Source organism: Phalacrocorax carbo, chromosome 9 (genome assembly GCF_963921805.1).
Source record: "Phalacrocorax carbo chromosome 9, bPhaCar2.1, whole genome shotgun sequence".
Lineage (NCBI taxonomy): Eukaryota > Metazoa > Chordata > Aves > Suliformes > Phalacrocoracidae > Phalacrocorax > Phalacrocorax carbo.
This window is the reverse complement of record NC_087521.1, coordinates 15,547,891-15,567,359: the sequence shown is the minus strand read 5'-3', so window position 1 is coordinate 15,567,359 and position 19,469 is coordinate 15,547,891. Positions and strand designations below refer to the sequence as shown.

Here is a 19,469-nt window from a genome sequence, read left to right as displayed (position 1 = left end):
TTCTGCAGCGTATCTGCTGGTACACAAGAGTCATTCAAAGGAAAACAACGGATTGATTACTTATAGCTGTTCTTCAGGATATGTTAACTATGTATATATTCACAACCCCACAACCCTCCCTCTTACTCCTCCTACAGCAGCTTTCAACTGAGCATCAATATGATCCAAAATAAATACAGTAGACATAGTTTAACGTTTCTCTCCCAGCTAATAATTTAGGTAATTGCTAAGACATAAGGAAATTTCATTCTGTTGTCACCTGTTGTATTCATAATATCTTTTGCATGGATTTTAGTGCACTTGAAGCCTCACAACAGCTCTGTGAAGAGACAGAAATATTTTCTTTAGCCATTTTTAAATGAAGCACAGGAAATTTCCCAGGAAGATACTAACAGGAGTGGCAGAGCCAGGAATAGAACTAAAAATTCTTATGTAAGCATTAGAAAAATTCTCATTCTTTTGATAAAAGCCTCTTTTAAAAATGCATAAGCAGCACATTGGAACCTGTAATTTCTTGTTTGGTAATCTTGTAGTATAGTTTTCTGAATGTATTTAGTCTCATATTCAGACAAACTCTTCCAATGCAAGCATATTCAGACAGTAGAAAGCATTATAGCAACTCAACATAGTATCTTGTATCCTTAAACTGTGTCCGTGCAATACTTCTGAATTCAGTGTAAAGCAGACACTGTAATGGTTCAGGTAATGGTAGGTACAGAGGGGTTATAGAACTAACAAGGAGAATTTAGGACAGCTTCTTGGGACAAACGAAAAGTTGGAAGAGGTTTTCTAAATGAACTATGGGAGATAGTTCATTCTGAGTATCTGCATCAGATATGAATCAAAGTGAAAAGGAAATAATGGTGTGAAAAATAAGAAATAATTATTGAAGGAAGCAAATTAGGAGCAAGACTGTAAAGAAGACCGTAAGGACATGTAAATAAATCCAGACATGCAGTTCAGACATAATCTTTAAAACAATAGGAAGCTTTTTCTTTTTAACATAGCGCATGCTTCAATTACAGAAACTCATTGTTGCATCCAAACAACATATAGGTTTAATGAAGAAATAGTCAATTTCATGTAGGTCAGATAGATTGTAGGTGGTCCAGATGCAGTCCTGTTTCTTAGGAAATTTCTCAGCTGCTCATTACTGGGAGCTGCCCTTAGAGTAAATAACACTACCTTTTTTCTGTCCTCCTGTCTTACTATCCACTTGTGCTTACTGACTGAAGTGGGATGTATGCTGTGTGATTTTACGCCTGACCCAGTAAGATACCACTAATTCATAAAAGTCATGAGCACAAGTATGACTTTAATAGAAAATTATCTGTGAATCTCAAGTTGCACTTCTCTGTTGTCCCTCACACATCCCAAATGGTTACATTCCCTTTCTATATGTTATTCTTTTCCCAAAAGCAATTAGCTTCTTTGCAAATAAGGAAATATAGACCAGGGCAGCACTGGAGATGGGAACATTTTAAAGTTGTGCTAAAGAATATCAAACCTGCTTAAGCCTCAGGGAGTAGAAAGAAATCACAGCATGTTCTGTTTCCTGCATAGCAATAAGTCTCTTAGGGAATCTGATCAGTGAACTGTTTGCTTCTCTCTTAGGTTCGGATGCCTCTTTTTTTATTCACTGTTATGATTGTGGGTGCTGCTTCAGGTTAATGCAAACAAATGCACCCTTGTAGGTTTAAGAATATGCTTTGAAATTCCACAGAAAAAATAAGTGTATACCTAAAACATAATAAAGGAATGAGTTCATTTTAAAAAAAACTTCCAAGTTTTGTGTAAATTACATTCTTCTGAAATACTGAGTATGTTAATTCTACTGCTAAAGAGTACAGTAGCTAATAAATTGCTAGAATTTGTAAAGGCAAAGAATATGGCAAAAGGGAATCCCTTTTTTTTAAATGGCATTCCTTTGAGTTTGGAGGTTGTTTTACATGTGAGTGAGAAAATTATTGATTTAGGTACAGATGAAGAGTTTTCATTCTTGGTGGTGATGAGCAGTGCATTGATTGCAGTGGTAGTAACTGAATTATAATCTTTAAAGATAGTGGAATGTGCTCAATGTTAATATAACAGTTTGCTAATGGACTAGAAAGCTCTGATCAGAATTAAAAATCATTTTTTATGTTTAGCAGAAGTTACAAATAAAAAAAAATGTGGTGACCACGGAGTTTGGCCTTGAAAACTATTAACCGTCTGAATATAATTCCAAAAAACCCCAAACTTTTGAGATTTCTCCCATCTTGAACTTCATTCACTAAACATGAGAATGCGGTGGGCATGGAACTAGCAGGACAGAAATATTCTATATCTTAGAGATAATGTAGGTTGTATTCAAATCAAACAGTATCACCTTTGACTCAGAGACTAATTTTTTTCTTTAAATCTTACATAAACACATTCTGAAATGCTCATAATTTATGGGCCTTGTTCTACACTATCAAAAATTAAGGTTCTAAGAAATATCTATTTCTTTAGAGCTCTTTTAAGGTAATAACATGTTTATGTAGGAATTCCCTTAATGGCTTACACGCATAGCAAGTACTGTTTCAATTAGAGCAGTTTGAAGCGAGTCCCAGTACTGTTTTACATCTCACTTGTTTTAGTGCCAGGGTGATTTGTGGTGTCTGGCCTGACTGTACAAAGGTCCAGCCTCATTGAAACATCTTTAGTATTGAGTGTTTCTGGACCATGACTTGTTGTCATGGTACTGTGAAGCCATTCACTAGAATCATACTAACACAGGTACAGGGTGAAATTGCAGTTGTTCTGTCTCTATAAGCCATGAATATATGTATTCTGAAATATTTTCCTTATACTGGTTCAGTTAGAAACAGCTTAATTCACCCCCAGAACTAGGGTCTTAATGTCAGATTCATTGTGTGAAGGAAAGAACTTGTAAGTGGTATAATAATGCGATTAAACTTTGCTGTGTAGGCGTGTGCAGGATAACTAATTTCTAGCTGAGGGAAACTGGTTTACTCAGCTGCTTGAAAATTCCTTCAGACTTGATGGAAACCTGCTTGCCTGCCTTGTGCATCTACAGGAATGCTGCAGTATCTGTTCAGCAGCTTTGTGGGAAACCTACCCAAATGATGATTGAAAGCCATGGGATGTGTATTTGAAGTGAGAATGATAGGAAAGACTCAAAATAAATATACTGCAATTTTTGATCATGGCAAATTACAAGATAAAATGATCAGGGTGTCTAAGTAATTTCTCGAGAGTTTGCCATACAATTCTGTATCATGAAACCCCAAATTTCTAGGGTTGCAACATTTGGGAAATATAATGTGTAACTGAAAGCCTTGACTTGTGTTTTGGAGCAGAACTGTTCTTAGCTTGATGATGCAAAAAATATGTTGATGCTTTTCTCCAAACTGCTATTCTTTTCTAGAAATAACCTGGATTTCTTGTTTTAATGCCACATAGTAGCAGTATATTGTGTGCTGTATGGGTTGCTATGTAGTTTCCTGTGTGACCTGCAGGTGCTTCAGAAGGGTAAGAGTCTTGAGAAAGATCTTCTGGCAGCTTGCAGATATCTTGAATGCTTTACAGCATATTAGCTGTGTATGCAGAACTGAACTGAAGTATCGACTTCAGAGTAATCTGAGTCACATTTTAGCATTTTTGACTATGACTAGATATAAGAACTGATTTTGTGTACAGTTCTGTATTTATGCATTCCCCTTTGCTAGAACAAGTTGTGAATTAGCAGGTACCAAATTTAAATTCTTAGTGGTGAACATACACATCTGGTATTGATCCAGTTTGTTGACTTTTCTCTGGCACTTCAATCTTTGCAGAGAATGTGAAGCAGAATGTGGTCTGTCACTATGTTCAGTTTCTTAAATTGGGAGGTCATGCAGTGTTTAAAATCCAGTTCCTACTTAATAATGAATGAAGGCTGTTCAGTGTTCTTTCTGAAATAATTCTCTGATTTTTGATTCAAATTCTCAGGAAGTTGCTTGCTCCAGGTAATATAAAGTCCAGTTCCTGTTTCTCAGCTTTGTTACCCCCAGCACAGAGGTAGAGTTAAATTGCTTTTTAACATTCTAGAGCTAGTTATTGGCATATTAATGGATCAGCTACAGTAAGTAAGATAATACAGTTGTATTTTACTCATTCCAATCAATAAATATCTGCTCCTATATCTATTTTCTGATACTTTTCACCAGTAGTGAAAATTACAACTGGGGGAGGTGTGTTTTTGTGTGTGAAAAAAGTCTGTCTGAATAACTGCATACCTTTTTTCCTCAATTCTTTGAGAGTTATGATGGAATATAAAATCTTCATCTCCAGGTTAATATTTTGCAACATACTATGTTGTTTCAGAGTCAGGCAAACTGCAAAAGATAATGATTTTTATGGAATGTTTTAAATCATAACCTGTATCTTTCCTGGAAGTTTGATCAGATAAATCTAAGCCCCTGTGGTATAGCTGCAAGGACACTCGGTGTTCACTGACGCATAGCTAAATGAGATATAAACCTTAAATGATTTGGAGTTTAACCACTGTAAATAAATTATTTTTGTAAAATTACACAGAAGTATGATTCTTAATTTTGCAAACAATATCCTGAACTTGCTGTTCATTTTGAGCGGTATTAAACAGCAGATAAATATTTGATTTTTTGAATAGTTTTATCTTACAGCTTTTTATAGGATTGCGAACTTCATATTGAGCTAAAAATAAAAAAAAGAAAATATGTTGATGAATGTCTTTATTTCCAAAAGTAATTTCTCTTGTTGTCTTTGTCCATATATTATTCATCTTTTGGGAAGAACCATCAAAGCCTGAAGGTGCCTTTGTAACGCCTTTTCATTAATGCTGACTCTTCTAGACAATCTATAAATTGATGTGTTCTGGGCCCCATGAGAATAATGATTTATTGCTTTGAAAAAACCAAGAACCCTGTGGTTACATTAGGCCTTGAAAGATGATCATAGCAGGATTGTTCACAAATGTAGAAATTCATGTCATTGTGCAACTTCCTTTAGGAAAGAAAGTTATAATTAGAGAAACTCATATGCTGTTCACAGAATGAGCGAAAGGAGCCTCCACTAGTGCTAGTGTCCATCTTTGCTTTATTACAGACACAATGTGTTTTCTACCTTAAATTTATTGTAGCGTTATTTTCTGGCACTGACTATATAAAACATGTTTGCAGAAGAACTTAAATATGGGAAGTGTTTTACAAATTCTAAAACAAATCAACAGAACTTTTCAGATCAAGTAAGCAAAGATATTCTGTCATTATAAATAGCAGTGTTTAAAAGAATGATACAACATGCTGTATTTTTATGGGACTTTTTGTATAGCTGTTTAATATATGTTGCTTTAATAGGTTTCTTTTTTGCTTCATCTTTGGAGAAAATGTGCTATTACTTTAGATGGAGTGGTAAATGGAATCATCAGTTTAAATGCAGGACTTGGTTCTTACATATATAGTCATAAAGGGTGACACTGTAAAGTAGGTATATCTTGTCAGTTCAGTAACACCACTTCAACACCACCTGCCCTTCTGAGAACAGAATTTTATGAAGCATCCTGCAGGACAGCCAATTTAGGCAGTCGTCCAATAAAGTAAATGGATTCTAGATATCCCTAATTTCGGATGCAGAACTTTCAAATCTAGAGACTGTTAGCAGAAGCTAGCTCAACTTCCTTACATTTATAAAAGGCCTTTGAAAAGAACCTTGTGATAATATCCTTTTGGCTTAGAACAATAATGTCTGTACAACAGAACCTCAAATATTGCAAATATTGCCTTCAAATGAAAATAAAGCAAAGTGATGTCTTAGAATTTTTTTTGGTCAGATGGAAGATGGGGAAGAATCTTTCATTTTCCATCCCTTTCTCATAGACTTATTCCTCCCTCTTCATTTCTTTTTTTTAAATACTAGTATTACAATACAAAATTTTACCAACTCAGTTACAATACTGGAATATACCCAAAGAAAACATACAGGGCAGCTACTTTCCAAACCCAAATTCTTGCACTAACGGATGTTGATGGCAGCACATATAGCTACAGTAATTTATATGGCATTTGAGTCACTGTACTGGAAAGCATACCAAAGACTAATCCAGAAAAACATGACTCTGCCAAAAGAAAATGGAGAAACAGTAATTTTATTAATTTTAAGAAAGGATTTGAAAAAATGGCGTAGAAGCTAGGAAGAAAAAGCAGCAAGTCAATCTCTCTGCTTGTGAAAGAAAGAACTAATATTTTATACATTATCTACATTGCTTTTAAAGGGCTGGTGCCTGAAAATAAGTCTCAAATAACCGACATGCAGTCAGAAATGAGTAACGAACTATGAAAAAGGCGTAACAGGTCATGGTGCTCACAAGGAGGCTTCATAATGAAAGAAAGGACAAAAAACCCACAAACATTAGAGAAATAGAAGAAAGGAGGCAAATTTATGTTGGTAGAATATTTTAATTTATTTCTATTGCAAATTATTCGAGCTAATCTTTAATAACTGAACTATGCATTTATCAGTAATTTTTACTTCTTAAGGAAATATGCACAGGTACTTTCAGTTAGCTGTTTGGTACTTGGATGCTGAGGGTATTAACAGTTAGAATTCAGTCCTATGAGGTTGTCAAGACAGTTTAATAATCTATAACTCTCCTAATTGCTAGTAAACTTATCTTGACTCAAAGTTGGTCTCTGGCTTAGTTAAAAGCAGTGTTGTTCTCATGCAAAACTCATGAGCAAACTTTTGATAGTTAAAATAGTAATAAGCCTGCAGCATGTTTTTTGTTTTCATGCTTTCCATGAGGTTATAACTTTAAAGGTTCCCAGAATATGGTACAATTGATCAAAAACATAATTTTTATCATAAAAGCATGTGAATGAAATAAAATAGAAAAGCAACTCATGTGACATCTCGCAGAACTGACACAGAAATTAATTTCTAACATGAAATGTTACATATGTGCATGTATGTGCCAGTGTACATAATTATCACACAAGTAAATACAAGATATTGCGATTTTATGGTGTTAAGACTGTAAAAATTTTTCTAATATTTTTTACAGCCAACTGGCTATTTCTGTTATCAAAATTGTTCCATTTTAGTGAGAGAAGTTAATTATTGTGGTAATAGTCAAAACTGTCTATGCCTATACTCGTTTCCCTTGGGGATGTTACTTGGTTGTTAAAAAAGTAACCTGGAGTATCTTCACATATATACTTGCATAGCTTTGGTAATCTACTTCTGTTTTAATAAATTTTCAGAGTGAATCTCTTTTCTTTTTTCCATGCAATTCTAAAAATACACCAAAAAATTTATTTAAGCGTAGGCAAGTTTTTCTGTGAATTTTAATGCTTTTTCCCCCCCTCCCAATCAAACTGTCTTCTTGTGGCTGTTTTTTAGGTACCTCAACAGCCCATGCTGGGAAACACTCATATCACTGACACATTTCATCAATTAGTTTAATCAGCTGAAAAGGAATGCTGTGAAAGCTGCAAAACAAAAAAGCTCACTGACTGTTTTACACAGTACTTTTTCTGTCAGGCCATGAGACAGGAAGTTGAATTTACAAGTTCCATTTTTCATTTTACAGAGCTACTAGAGAAGACCCTTAGAAGAGAGGAAGAAATGGGAGCTCTCCAGGTATAGTTTTTATTTAATTAACTAGCTGAGCTTTTCGTCACCCTTAAAATTACTAAATTCTATTACAACAATACAATTTTCTGAACTCCCCTGTACCTTAAATTCAGCTTTAGAAATATATGCAGCCAAATACAGACTTGATACTTGGTAATACTCACTGATGAGTTTCTGCCCACCAATGAAGTTGCACATTAGAGTAGTCAGCATTCTCCTATGAGTCAATAATTCTAGTTCATCAGTGAAAAGAACACTGCATTTAAGTCATGCTATATACTGAAGTTGTACTGTTATTTTATACTGCTGGCTTCAGTGAAACTGTATGTGAATAGGGGCAGTACAAATCTGCATTCAGAACTGCAAAAATGCTTTATATTCTGCTTCATTTGTTGGGTTAGGTTTTCCGGGCTGTGTTGCTTTCTTCTATATCTCTGAATAAAACTGAAAGTAAAAGATTTTAAGTCAGTATTTTAAATCTCTGAAACACTAAATGTCCATAATCAGCTTGCTGAAGAAGAAGGGACCATTTGATGTACACTTGGACTTGATGCAATGTAGTAAATCCTCATTGTATGGCATCTAGCAGTAAAGCTGCTTGTGCTAAGCACTTTTAATTTGCACTTAGAAAGTAAGATTTAGTCTAGGCACAGCTTTGGAATAGTATTTAAGCATTTCAGTCAAAGAAAACATACTCCTTTGAAACGAAAATGGCTAGGAAAGCAAAACCAAGCTGGAATGTCTAAACTGTGATGCTCAGGAGGTTATTAGGGAGGGTAGTGTATGTATTCTTCAGAATACAGAAGAAAAAATGGAAATTGTTAACAACAGATAACAGCAAACAGTACCCAACATGAGTATAAAAAACATATCTAGAACATGAAGAGTGTAGCAATGAAACAGCATTCTGTAAGTGGATTTATGAGGGAATTAATGAAGATACAGCTGTTAAGGAAAATGAAATTACGTATTGACCTGAGTTTTGACCATAGTAGTTTGCTTGAAGATAAGCATTCTCTTCTCGTATAATAAATAGAAGGCATTTTGAAGGCTAGAGGTATCAAAGAGTTAGTGTAGAAACAGTTTGATCCAGTAAGAAGAGACAAGTTGCAAGACCCAAAAGTTACACAACACACCAATCCAGCTGTTTCCTGTTCAAACAAAAATCTTGGCCTAGATTTCTGGCAGCTCAAGTTCAACAAGGCTGAGAGCTTGTCTGCGCAAGCAGTTTACACAGGTGCATATCTAGTTACATCAATGTAAAAGATCTCCTTTCATGTGAAGCAATTCTGCATCTGCTTTCATTTGAAGCTCTATAGTTGACAAATTGTTCTAATGATATTACTTCTGATTGAATGCAGAGTAATTTTATACTGCAGAAAGTTGCATCACAATAGTGTCTTGTGTACATATACGTGCTTGCCTGTAATTCTGATGGTCTGTCAAGTTCCTGATCAAATTGCTTTATGCCCTTCCCTAACAGGTAGCTCTGGTTAAGTGTGTGACTTGTACTACTGACTGCTATTTTTGTATTCAAATGCTTGCTAGCAGTTTTCTACTCCTTCAGATGCCCATGCTTTCACAGTGAAAGTACTCAGCAAAAAAAATTTATTATATTACTAGAGAGTATTACATCCAGCTTAGTCAATATATTTCAAAATGTTCCCAGTCTAGGATCCTCTGTTCTTGTAATGTTTTCTGCTTCCAGTGGCTGAATATGTACAGCTTTGCTAGCAAGTAGTTGCAAGAACTAACTTGTGTCATCATGGCTGAATCTCTCTAAGCTGTTGCATCTCAATATATAAAGCATAAGAAGTAAGATGAAAGGGAGAGTTTCTTTAAATATGGCATTTCCCATAGCTGAAACTGGCACTCTTACCCTTTGTTAACCAGGTAACATGGAATATTTGTTTCTTCTGAGCCCCAGTTCAGCAAAGCATGTGCATAGCTGGTTAATGTATGAATGCTTTCATTAAAGCAGATTGCTAGAAGGTAATTATTTGTCAAATTAAGGACCACTAGCAAATAAAACAATACTCAGTGCCCCCAAGGCCTACAGTCCTTGGATAGGGTTCCCCTGGTATTAGGTCGTACTTGATTAGTCCGTGGTTCGGTAGACAATAGGTCATGCTGATTGTTACGGTTTTGTCTACAATTCCTGGGGTCCTGTTTTGATAAGTATCTTTGTATATACAGAGAATTATATGCATTAAGTCAGTTCTTGATGCATTTTTTTTGCAGTCTAAACAGACTATATGTGTAAAGCACATTCAGGAAACAGGCGGACAGAAGGGTTGTATGTTTAAGACTATGGACAGACAATTGAAAGCAGTCAGGTTATCATGGCTGAAGGAGTTACTTCTTGTTACTTGAGCCATGAACGCTGACCATAGTCTTAGAACAGCTAGAGATGTGGGGAAATCTTCTGTCAGAAATCAGTGTATTGCTGTGGGCAAATGATGACTGAGGATATCATGACATTCTTTGCCATGTCTCTGCATCAAGTAACGAGAATATTCCCCAGAGCTAAGGATGTATGTTTTATTATGCTTTTAGTTTGCTCATTTTTTGAGGGGAGACAAAGAGCACCTTTTTTTAAAAATTACTTTGATGAAGTACAATTAGTTCTTCTACAATGCCATCAGCTGTAAATGAGAAAGGACAAAAGAAAAAAGAAGCTTTATGAGGATTGTTCCTGGAAATATTGGGCTAGTAGTTTTCATGATTCCTCTAGTCAGCGAGTATGTTGGACCACAAATAGCATGACAAAGACGAAGTAATACTTCGTTAAGTAGACAGTGGGAATCTTTACAGCTACATCTTTCTATGTGAACCTGACTCTTGTCTTATATTATGTGTCAAGATGGAAACTATATGTAATATATGTGGTTCTTTGATACAGGGTGCTTTGGGAGCTAGGATGCTGACACTTTGGGTGACATCACTGTACTCTTGGTTTTTCATTTTGAACTTGTTCCATACTTTTGACTAGAGTTCCTACGTTATACATAAGTTTATACTTATATATGAGTTTATATAGTTATATATGAGAGTTTATGTCCCTAGATAAAATCTATGTTCTCATTACATGTATGCTTGCTCTCTGTTGTTACATGTGCACTAACCATAATACAACTTCTAGCTTGCGAGGAGTCTAGACCACTTTCTACATTTTCTGATAGCCACTCCAAGAATATCACCTCACTTCTTTTCTTACTTTATTAGAAGAAAAAAATGCTCTGATTATAAGGTTTCTTCACCTTCCTCTTTGTGAAAACTGTTCCATCATAAAGAAGAGTGCATTCATGAAAATGATATGCTATGCATGATAACTGCAGTATTCAACTATGTGGATAAGCATTTGCAAGCCCTTTTCATTTGCTTTGGAATTAGTGACACGCTAATATAAATCAAAAAATTAAGTATAAAATACAGAATCTTAATTTGAAAATAAGAATATATTGATAACGTATAAATTACCCATGGTAAATTTCTTGATACATTACATGCTAGTCTTCAGAAAACTATCTGCTGAGATTGTAAGAGTTTATTCGGTTTTTAGAATTTGGCAGCTAGATCAGGTACCTTATTTAATACATGAGTAATTTTGAAAACACTATTTATTCTACCATTGGAATCATCCTACTAATACACTTACGGTAAGACTTTTTTTTTCAAAGTAGTCCTTTTTAACTAAAGAAATTTATATCTGAATTGCTGTTCAATATCACCACAAAATTATGAGACGTATAAATACCATCTTTTTTATAGTAATGAGTTTGGGTTTTGTTGCAGAATCTTTAAATAAATATGAGTGAGTGTAACAGCCACTGCAATTTTGTGGAGGAACAAGCACCTCAAAATAAATATTTCTGAGTTTTTCACATATTTTTGTCACGAGTTTGTTCTGATGTACTGAAATACTCTATCTGTAACCCAGACCTGCTTCCAAGAAAGAATAAAGACCTTAGGATTTAATATACTACCTTTTCTGAGAAAAACTGTAGTGAAACTCAGTAAACTTTTGCTTATGCAACACTGTAGTTGGAATCCCAAACTACTGTGCATTGTGATGGGCACCGAGCAAACTTTTCTTTAATAGACAAGTCAAAGTATTCTAGAACCTCATATTATCCTGGTGTTACTGGTAAGAAGCTAAACCATAGGTGAAATAAATCTATAGGAAATCTGAGACATGTATCTGAGTTTTTTGATTCCCAGGGTTAAGATAATTCTCCATTAAAAAAAAAAAAAATTTACATCTTTCTATTTTTTTAAAAACCCGCTACTTTGAACGAATCCTGTAACTGAAAGTGGTGAGGAGTGTATTTTTTTTCTCTGTGTACATTTGTTTTATTATTTATCATCGGTTTATGCACAGGGAGTTTTGAACCATTGTGTATGCAGTTCCAACATCAACCAGTTTAGTGGCATCCACTACTGGCAAAATGTTAGCAGTTATTTTTTGATAGTGTACTAGATTAGATTTCTGTCAAACTTTTTAATGTGTGCATTCCTATTTTCCCTTTAGATATTTCCTTGTACATACTTTCCTGATTGCTTGGATTTTTTGTACATCTTCAAAACCAATTAGTCATTTTCAGATGTTTGGATTTGGTTTTTTTCAGCCTCACTTGAGGCAGTTATTTTTCCTACACTATATTGTCTTACTTTCTGCCTATAGTTTAGAACTGTAATCAAAGGTACAACTATTGTAAGTGGCTAATGAAAACTAACATCATTTGCATTCCAAACGTCATTCTGTGAATAAGCTTTAAACATTTCAGCAGGGTGAACTGTGTCTTTTCTTCAAAAGGTTATAGGAATAAGAGTTAGCCCTTTAGTAATCCAAGGGACACTGGTTTTACACAAATATGTAAATACACAATATGTAAATACTGGTTTTACACAAATACGTACACTTGTTCAGTTAGTGAATATAATAATTTTAAAGTTTTTAAAGACAGTAATAACTCTGGAAGAGTCTTTGTAACTCATTTCCACCTAGTCTTAAAAAAAAGAAAAATACTTTTGCATTCTTGCAAATGGCAGGAACTGTTTCTGGCTCCCAGATTTTTCCATTGGTCTAAGAAGTTTTTGTTGTACCTGTTGCTTCTGAAATAGTGACATCAGTTCAGACTTGTCTAACTGTCTTCGGATGCTGCAGGAGTAAATCCAGATTATTACAATTATTTTCACCTGTTAGGGAGGATAGAACAGGAAAAAGTGTAAGGTATTTACTTCAAATACCATACCTAGTCAGGACATAGCGCCACAGTATATGATCTAGATTTTTACTAGCTTAATATTTTTCTTATGGAAATAGAATATTAAAATACATACAGTAAATTTATAAATTCTGGGTTTTCAATATTTTTTTGCTGGATTAAAACTGACACAAACTTATTTTATTTGCATTTTATTTTTGTCCGACATCAGACTTTGACTAATGTCATCTTGTTATTAATAAAACATTCTTCAGAGCTATTTCTGGATAACAAAATCATGATATGGAATTTACTTTTTAGTTTTCTAAGGAAATGCCTAAAAGAAAACTAAACCAGATGCTAGCATGACATGAGCTCCGAAACATGCTAGATTTACAGGCACAGATTATAAAAAAAAGACAACAAGCTTTGGGGTACATAACAGAAAAATCAGCGATATTGAAAATCTAATTATACTATTTGAAAAAATATATGATGGAGTAAATTAAAAAGTGAGATAGTATGATACATGGGACAGAGGTCCAATTAAGGACAGAACTTCCTATTTAGTGAGATTTTTGTAAAAGGCTATACCTATGACCAGCAAAAAACCAAAATTACTCCTTTTCATCATTGCTCAACCGCAGTCACATTCAGATTCTTTACTTTCTAACGGCACCTTGTACTTTATTTTTAGGAACGTGTTATGGCCCTAGAAAAGGTAAGTTCCTTAAATTCATTTCCAGACTAATCACAATGACATTGCCGATAATTTTTCTAAATGATGAAAAATGTTATTTTTACGTGTTTAACAAAAATGTTTTCAGTTCTGGGATTTTAGCTGTCATTTTACTTTTAAAAGATGATGTGATAATTTTACACTGCACCTTTCTGTGTAGGTTTTTAATACAGTATTTGAGCACCGGTTATATGGAATACATTATGCTGTAGTTTTTCTGTACATTTCAATCCTCCTTCCATCCCTGGCAAGAGAAATGTCGTAGATTTGAGCCAACAAAGGATGTTATTTTTCTACTTCTAATGCTTCTAATGTTTGAGGTCCATGTGATAGATCCAATCATTTCAGTGACTGTTACGTGTGCTTTTTACATGTTTATGCTGGTTGGCACAGACAGAATCAGTTCATGCCCATATCAACACTTCAGACTGAAAGCATGAAGGAATACCATTTTAGTGATTAATTAATATCATTTAATAAGATATTAAGTTGGAAGGACAAAAGCCTTCATGCGTGTACATGCCATGAATGCAGCTGGATTATCCAGATGTCCCAAGCTAGTAAGTTTATCAGGTGCAATACCTGGGATGGGTCTCAGCTTGCTGTAGCATTTCTGAACTATGATTTTTTTCTCTTATGTAGGAATGTCCAATAAATCATTACACAATAATATGTATCAGACCTGTAGTTTCTTTTCACTGGAAATCCAGAAAATTTCATCTGAAGAAACCAGTACTGAGACAATATCAAGGCTACAAATATAAACTTTTAAAATTTGCTTGTGTGAATTACTATTTAATCCTTCCTGATTGTCTGTGCTTCTCTGAAAACAGCTTCCGATATAAAAATTATGTTTAAAATATATTCAGTACATTAAAAAAAGCTTACATTCACACATAAAAAGCCCTTTGTAAATCAGAGTGCAGTGCTGGAACTCCTGCCCTGTGGGAGTAGGGAGCTAACGCTCAAATTCACTGTCCTGGCACTTCACATAGTACTGTGTGAGTGTAAAGTATTGCCAGGATGTTAGTTCTGTTCCAGGAGCATCTCTTATTCAGGGTGTGCTTACGTGACAGCCAGTCAGGCATGTTTCTCATGAACTGTAAGTTAGTCTGCCTGCAAATGCCTTGTCCTTTCTGCTCCCAGAGCCGTTCTGAAATAGGCAGAGGGTAATTGCTTGCAAATAGCACAGCATCATGCAAATTCAATCCATATTTTCTGACAATGTTTGTTTCTGTTTTTTCTGGAGCTTTTCTACTCTTTATACTTTCCATCTCTTCTACTTTAAGAAGGAAGATTTGTAAGTTACTGTTCAGATAGAAAAGGAAGAGGATTATCATCAGTAAAATAAAATTTTCTTTCTTAATGCAAGTTGAGAGGTAACACCTGATTGCAAATTTGTGATGCTAAATCCTACAGCTTGAAGTCAATCACTGCTTTCATTATTGCTGACGTTGGAAGATGTGTAATGTTAACCCCTGAGATTGTAGGCAAGAAAAGTATGGTCATCAATAACGCTGTCAAATGCTCCTAAGGCATTAATTTTACTTTTGCCATAAAGTTCCTCTATGATGTCAGGCAAATCACTTAAACTAGATTTTTCACAGACTGTCGATTACTTCTTGTTCCTCATTTTCTGGGTATCTGAATTTGTGGCTTTTGAGGCCTGATTTTCAGAAATGTAAAGTTTTTGTAATAGCTAAATTTGGTGGGAGCTCTTGCTATATATATTGCTAAGTATACTCAAAACGCAGATGTTAGATAGCTGATAATGAATACTTTAAAATAATAAGAAGTTTTGACCTTTATATCTCTGTTTCAGTTATGAGTATGATAGTGTTCTCTCTCTCTCTCTCTCTCTCTCTCTCTCTCCCCTCCCCCCTTCACTGATCTTAAAAAGAAAATACACACAAACTAATACTTCTGTGGTCTGAGTGTGTCAGGATGAGCTATGACAGAAAAGCCCTTGAGCAAAAGAATAATAAGGCTTGCCGTTTAAGGGATCCTTAAGAGTCCTTACATTTATAGTGTGTATGTGTACTTCACTGTATATGTATGCAGCATTTGTAACAACGAGTACATGGTAGTTGTGGTACTCATATATTTGTACATTTTTCTTATAATCTCATATTTGAGTGCTCAGAGCATGACATCAAAAAAGTATAACCACTCACATATTTTGTTATTTTATTCAGGTTATAGAGACCAGAAATGGAATAGAGACATAAGGTATTAAATTCAAATTCAGACAGAACCCTTAGAGAAAAAAAGTGTTTAAGTAGTGTAGAAAAAGCATTTTCTTAGGAGAATTTTGTCAGAAAGGTGGCAGTTCATGAGATTCACAAAATGCAAGACAGAAAAAGGGGCAAGAAAGGGGAAAGCCAGAATACACACAGACACAAGCTATACAGAATACATAGGAAAGCATCAGCTCTCTAGAGCTGTTTTTAAACTGTGAGACGATGGGATGGCTGGGTTAGGAATCTCATCCGCATTTTCTTCCACAGCATCCTTAGTCTGCCTTTTACTGGGAAGAATTTTCTCTGCACAGGAATAAACGAAGCTTAGTACAGGACTCTCTGAAATTTACCGCAAGTGTGAAGTCTCTTGCAGCCACTTTTTAAATTGTTTCTATGCTGCACATACTTTTCTAAGCAACAGAAAATACATGTACATCTAACAGTAAGTGCATTTTTAAAAATCTTCAGATTAAGATTTTAACCTAAACAAACTGTTTTACACAATGACCTGAAAACTGTGTACATGTACATGTTCTGAGTGTTATATTTGGAAGGCCACTCTCCTCCCTTTCTCTACAATCCAGCCATTTCTGCCTCCTGCACTTGCCAGTAAAATTGTTGTAGTAGCCTCATGATGGACTCGGCAACTTAGGCAAAAAAAAAAGTGTGAAAGAAATATAACAGAAATTTAGCAGATTCTTTTCAGAGCTCTGGGTGAATAAACCTTCCAAGCCTAGCTTAATCTCAGTGATTTAGTGAGTTGCAATAAACTAGGGGTGTCCCTTGCATCACCTCTGTCTGTTTGAGCTGGAAGCTCTATCTCCTACCCATGACTCATGCTGTCTGCTATACGCTACAGTTCCTTGGATCTTCTTTTTCCTTAGCCAACTCACTTGGTTCCCAAGGAAAGTGCTGTATTGCCATCGTCCTTCAGGACATGACACCTGATCTGGTCACTCCCTTAAGGAGACTGAGAACAAATAGTACCTATCACAAGAAGCTTTTGGATTTTTTGACTCTTTTTCTTCAATCAGATCGGTTCTACAGTATGATTCAGTAGATAGGTACACTGCTTCTTGCTCCAGCATGGTGCGCAGGACAGGAGCAGAAGCTGGAAGGTAAGAAGGAAGAGCAGTACTTGGACAGAGTCACTAGTGGATATAAAAGGAGCTGAAGAACCAAGGTGTATTCTGGAATAATCCTTCAACTCATGAGAAGTGCCAGCGGAGTGATAAGTACAGGCAAAACTGAGGTTTTTAGTACCTAGAGGTTATGTGTTTTTTTGGCTATTTTTTTTGTTTTAATACTGTTTAATAAAGTGAATTTAATCATTACATAGCTGTTAAGTAATTTTCCTGATTACTTTAGTAATCAATTATGTAGTCTGATGTTTTGTCAGAATGAGTACAATTTATCTTTAAATAAGATGATTTAGTTTATTCTTGAGTGTAGCTTAGTTCTTACATACAGGATTCGGCTCTATTATTTATAGACTTGGTTGTATGATTTTCTTGGGAAAAAGTTTGTATCGTATTCTCAGATGTAGCTACAATGGGAAGTGTTTCTAATTCTCATAATGAGGTAGGGTGCATTTTTTAGGTGCATGCTGCTACTATGCCATGCTTGGGGCTTCAGTGGGTTTCTGTAAACTACATCATGTTCTTTGTGAGCATAAGCTGCAGTTAGTCTGACATAGACTAGTCTGACATAAAAGACTAGGAAATTAAATTTTAAATCAACCATGTCCTGAAGCTACTCCAGTGAACATATGCATTCTATACCCTTTGATCAATAAGACAGCTTGCTGCTTTCAGTAGAGAACCCAGAAGTGAGGATACCACTTGCTTAGAGTACTTGGATCAGATTTTTCTGGATATGATTCAACTTCTTGTCACAACGTCATAAAACTGGGTTAACTCCAGTAATGCTGTAAATATTCTGCAGAATAGTTATTTAATATGAATTTCCTTTTCAGTTTGAACAGTTATGTATTTTGTTATAATTCATAGTTTATATTTATGAAAGTAGAGGTTTTGAATACCAGTAAAACAAATTTCTGTCTGCACACACTCAGCAATGTAAAAGCTATTAGATTCTTCTACTGTAGCAACAGGCTCAAATTTGCATCAGTTTTCTGATTTATCACCCATTTTAAAAGGAGAATTGGAAGGGTGACAATGTCCAATGCCTTTCACTGGGAGATTATGCGACTGCCTGACACCATCCATTTTAGGGTGCGCTCTCTCTCTCTGTCTCTCAATGTGCCTTCCATCAATAAGTGAATCTTGCTGTTAGCTCTTGAGGTTATTTGAACATTGTCATAATTTGTATGTATGAATGTTTACAAAATCTTGAACCTAAGGGTTAATACTTTCTTGTCCTGTGGTTTGCTTCTGTAGTGTCTTGCCAAAACTACCATTACATCAAAGGCCTCTGGTCCTCCCAGAACACAGCCATTCTTTGATCTTATAAAAAACGACCAGGAGAGGAGCAACAGTCTGAGATCCTCTGTCCTGCCTGCCTCGCCCTTTCCTTTCCTTTCATTGGAGAGCCAGTGTGTCACTTCCCTTTCCTGGGGATGGAGGACTTTCCCAAGGTTCTCCGAGTCCTTCCTCTGCTCAGTTCCACCAAGTAACTTCTGCTGCCTGATGGTGCTTGCAGCCAGCGGTTTCTTTTCTCTGATGCTCCCCTTCCTCTTCCTTTCTTCCTTGATGTTGCCTTCTCCCCCTACATATCCATTGCTCTTGTTGAATACCCTGCTAGTTATCGGTCCTCTGCCCCCTAATATTTGGTGCTTTACTTGTTCTTTTAGTGTTTTGCTAATACAGCCACCTCTAGTTTTCTTCTGTCAACATTTTGATATTTTTTTGCTGTGAAATAATTTTTTTTGCTGTTAAGAGTATGATTTTTTTTTTAAACAATTACCTTTCTCTCCCATTCGTACTTACGTCTCACTTTCTGGCTAATTCTGGGATTTAGCATGGGAACCAAAAATGCTGAAATAAATAGATTTATAAGATCCTGCACAACTTTTCTGATTTATGAATTTCATTTAAGGCTGTGTACTTGCACTAAGTCCACAAACTAAATAAATAAATGTATATTTCTTATGCCACGTCTTTAATCCCCCTTCCCTCAGAAACTGTTATATAGCATTATTTTTAAATTACTTTCTATTAAAAATGTTCTTCACTATTTTGTAAAAGGGCATTTCTAAATTAATGTGAGAAAGTAACATCTTGTTACAAAAATATAGGTACTTGCATTGAGACTTTGAATACTAAATTTGCAGATAAGTGTAGTCAGGAATATCCTATTGTGTATTTGTTAAAGAATATTTAAAATATTGGCCTAAGAATGTATTGCTAGATTGCCTCTAAGGAGCAGGTTAGAAAATGTAGGTAGCTCTGTAAACTTTATTAAACTGCTCTTTGTTTGGCAGTCAGGTTGACAGTTTAATATTTATTTATTGCCAGATAATCACAGTGCATGTCTAACAGCTTGGTCTAGTAACTTCATAGTTTCTCCAATGGTGATATCAGTAATGTAATACGTTACAGAATCACAGACTGGTTGAGGTTGGAAGGGACCTCTACAGGTCATCTGGTGCAACCCCCCTGCTCAAGCAGGGTCACCCAGAGACGG

The 19,469-nt window shown here is 35.3% G+C and overlaps 1 protein-coding gene across 7 annotated transcripts in view; it reads left to right on the top strand.

Annotated features, from left to right (window-relative positions):
- CEP128 (centrosomal protein 128) overlaps positions 1 to 19,469 on the top strand; it is a 143,639-nt gene that overhangs the window by 85,790 nt on the left and 38,380 nt on the right. For all 7 annotated transcript variants that reach the window (XM_064460506.1, XM_064460504.1, XM_064460503.1 and 4 more), the window contains 2 exons: positions 7,595 to 7,644; positions 13,543 to 13,566. In XM_064460506.1, coding sequence (XP_064316576.1) covers positions 7,595 to 7,644; positions 13,543 to 13,566 — 74 coding nt within the window. The remainder of the gene's footprint in view (positions 1 to 7,594; positions 7,645 to 13,542; positions 13,567 to 19,469) is intronic.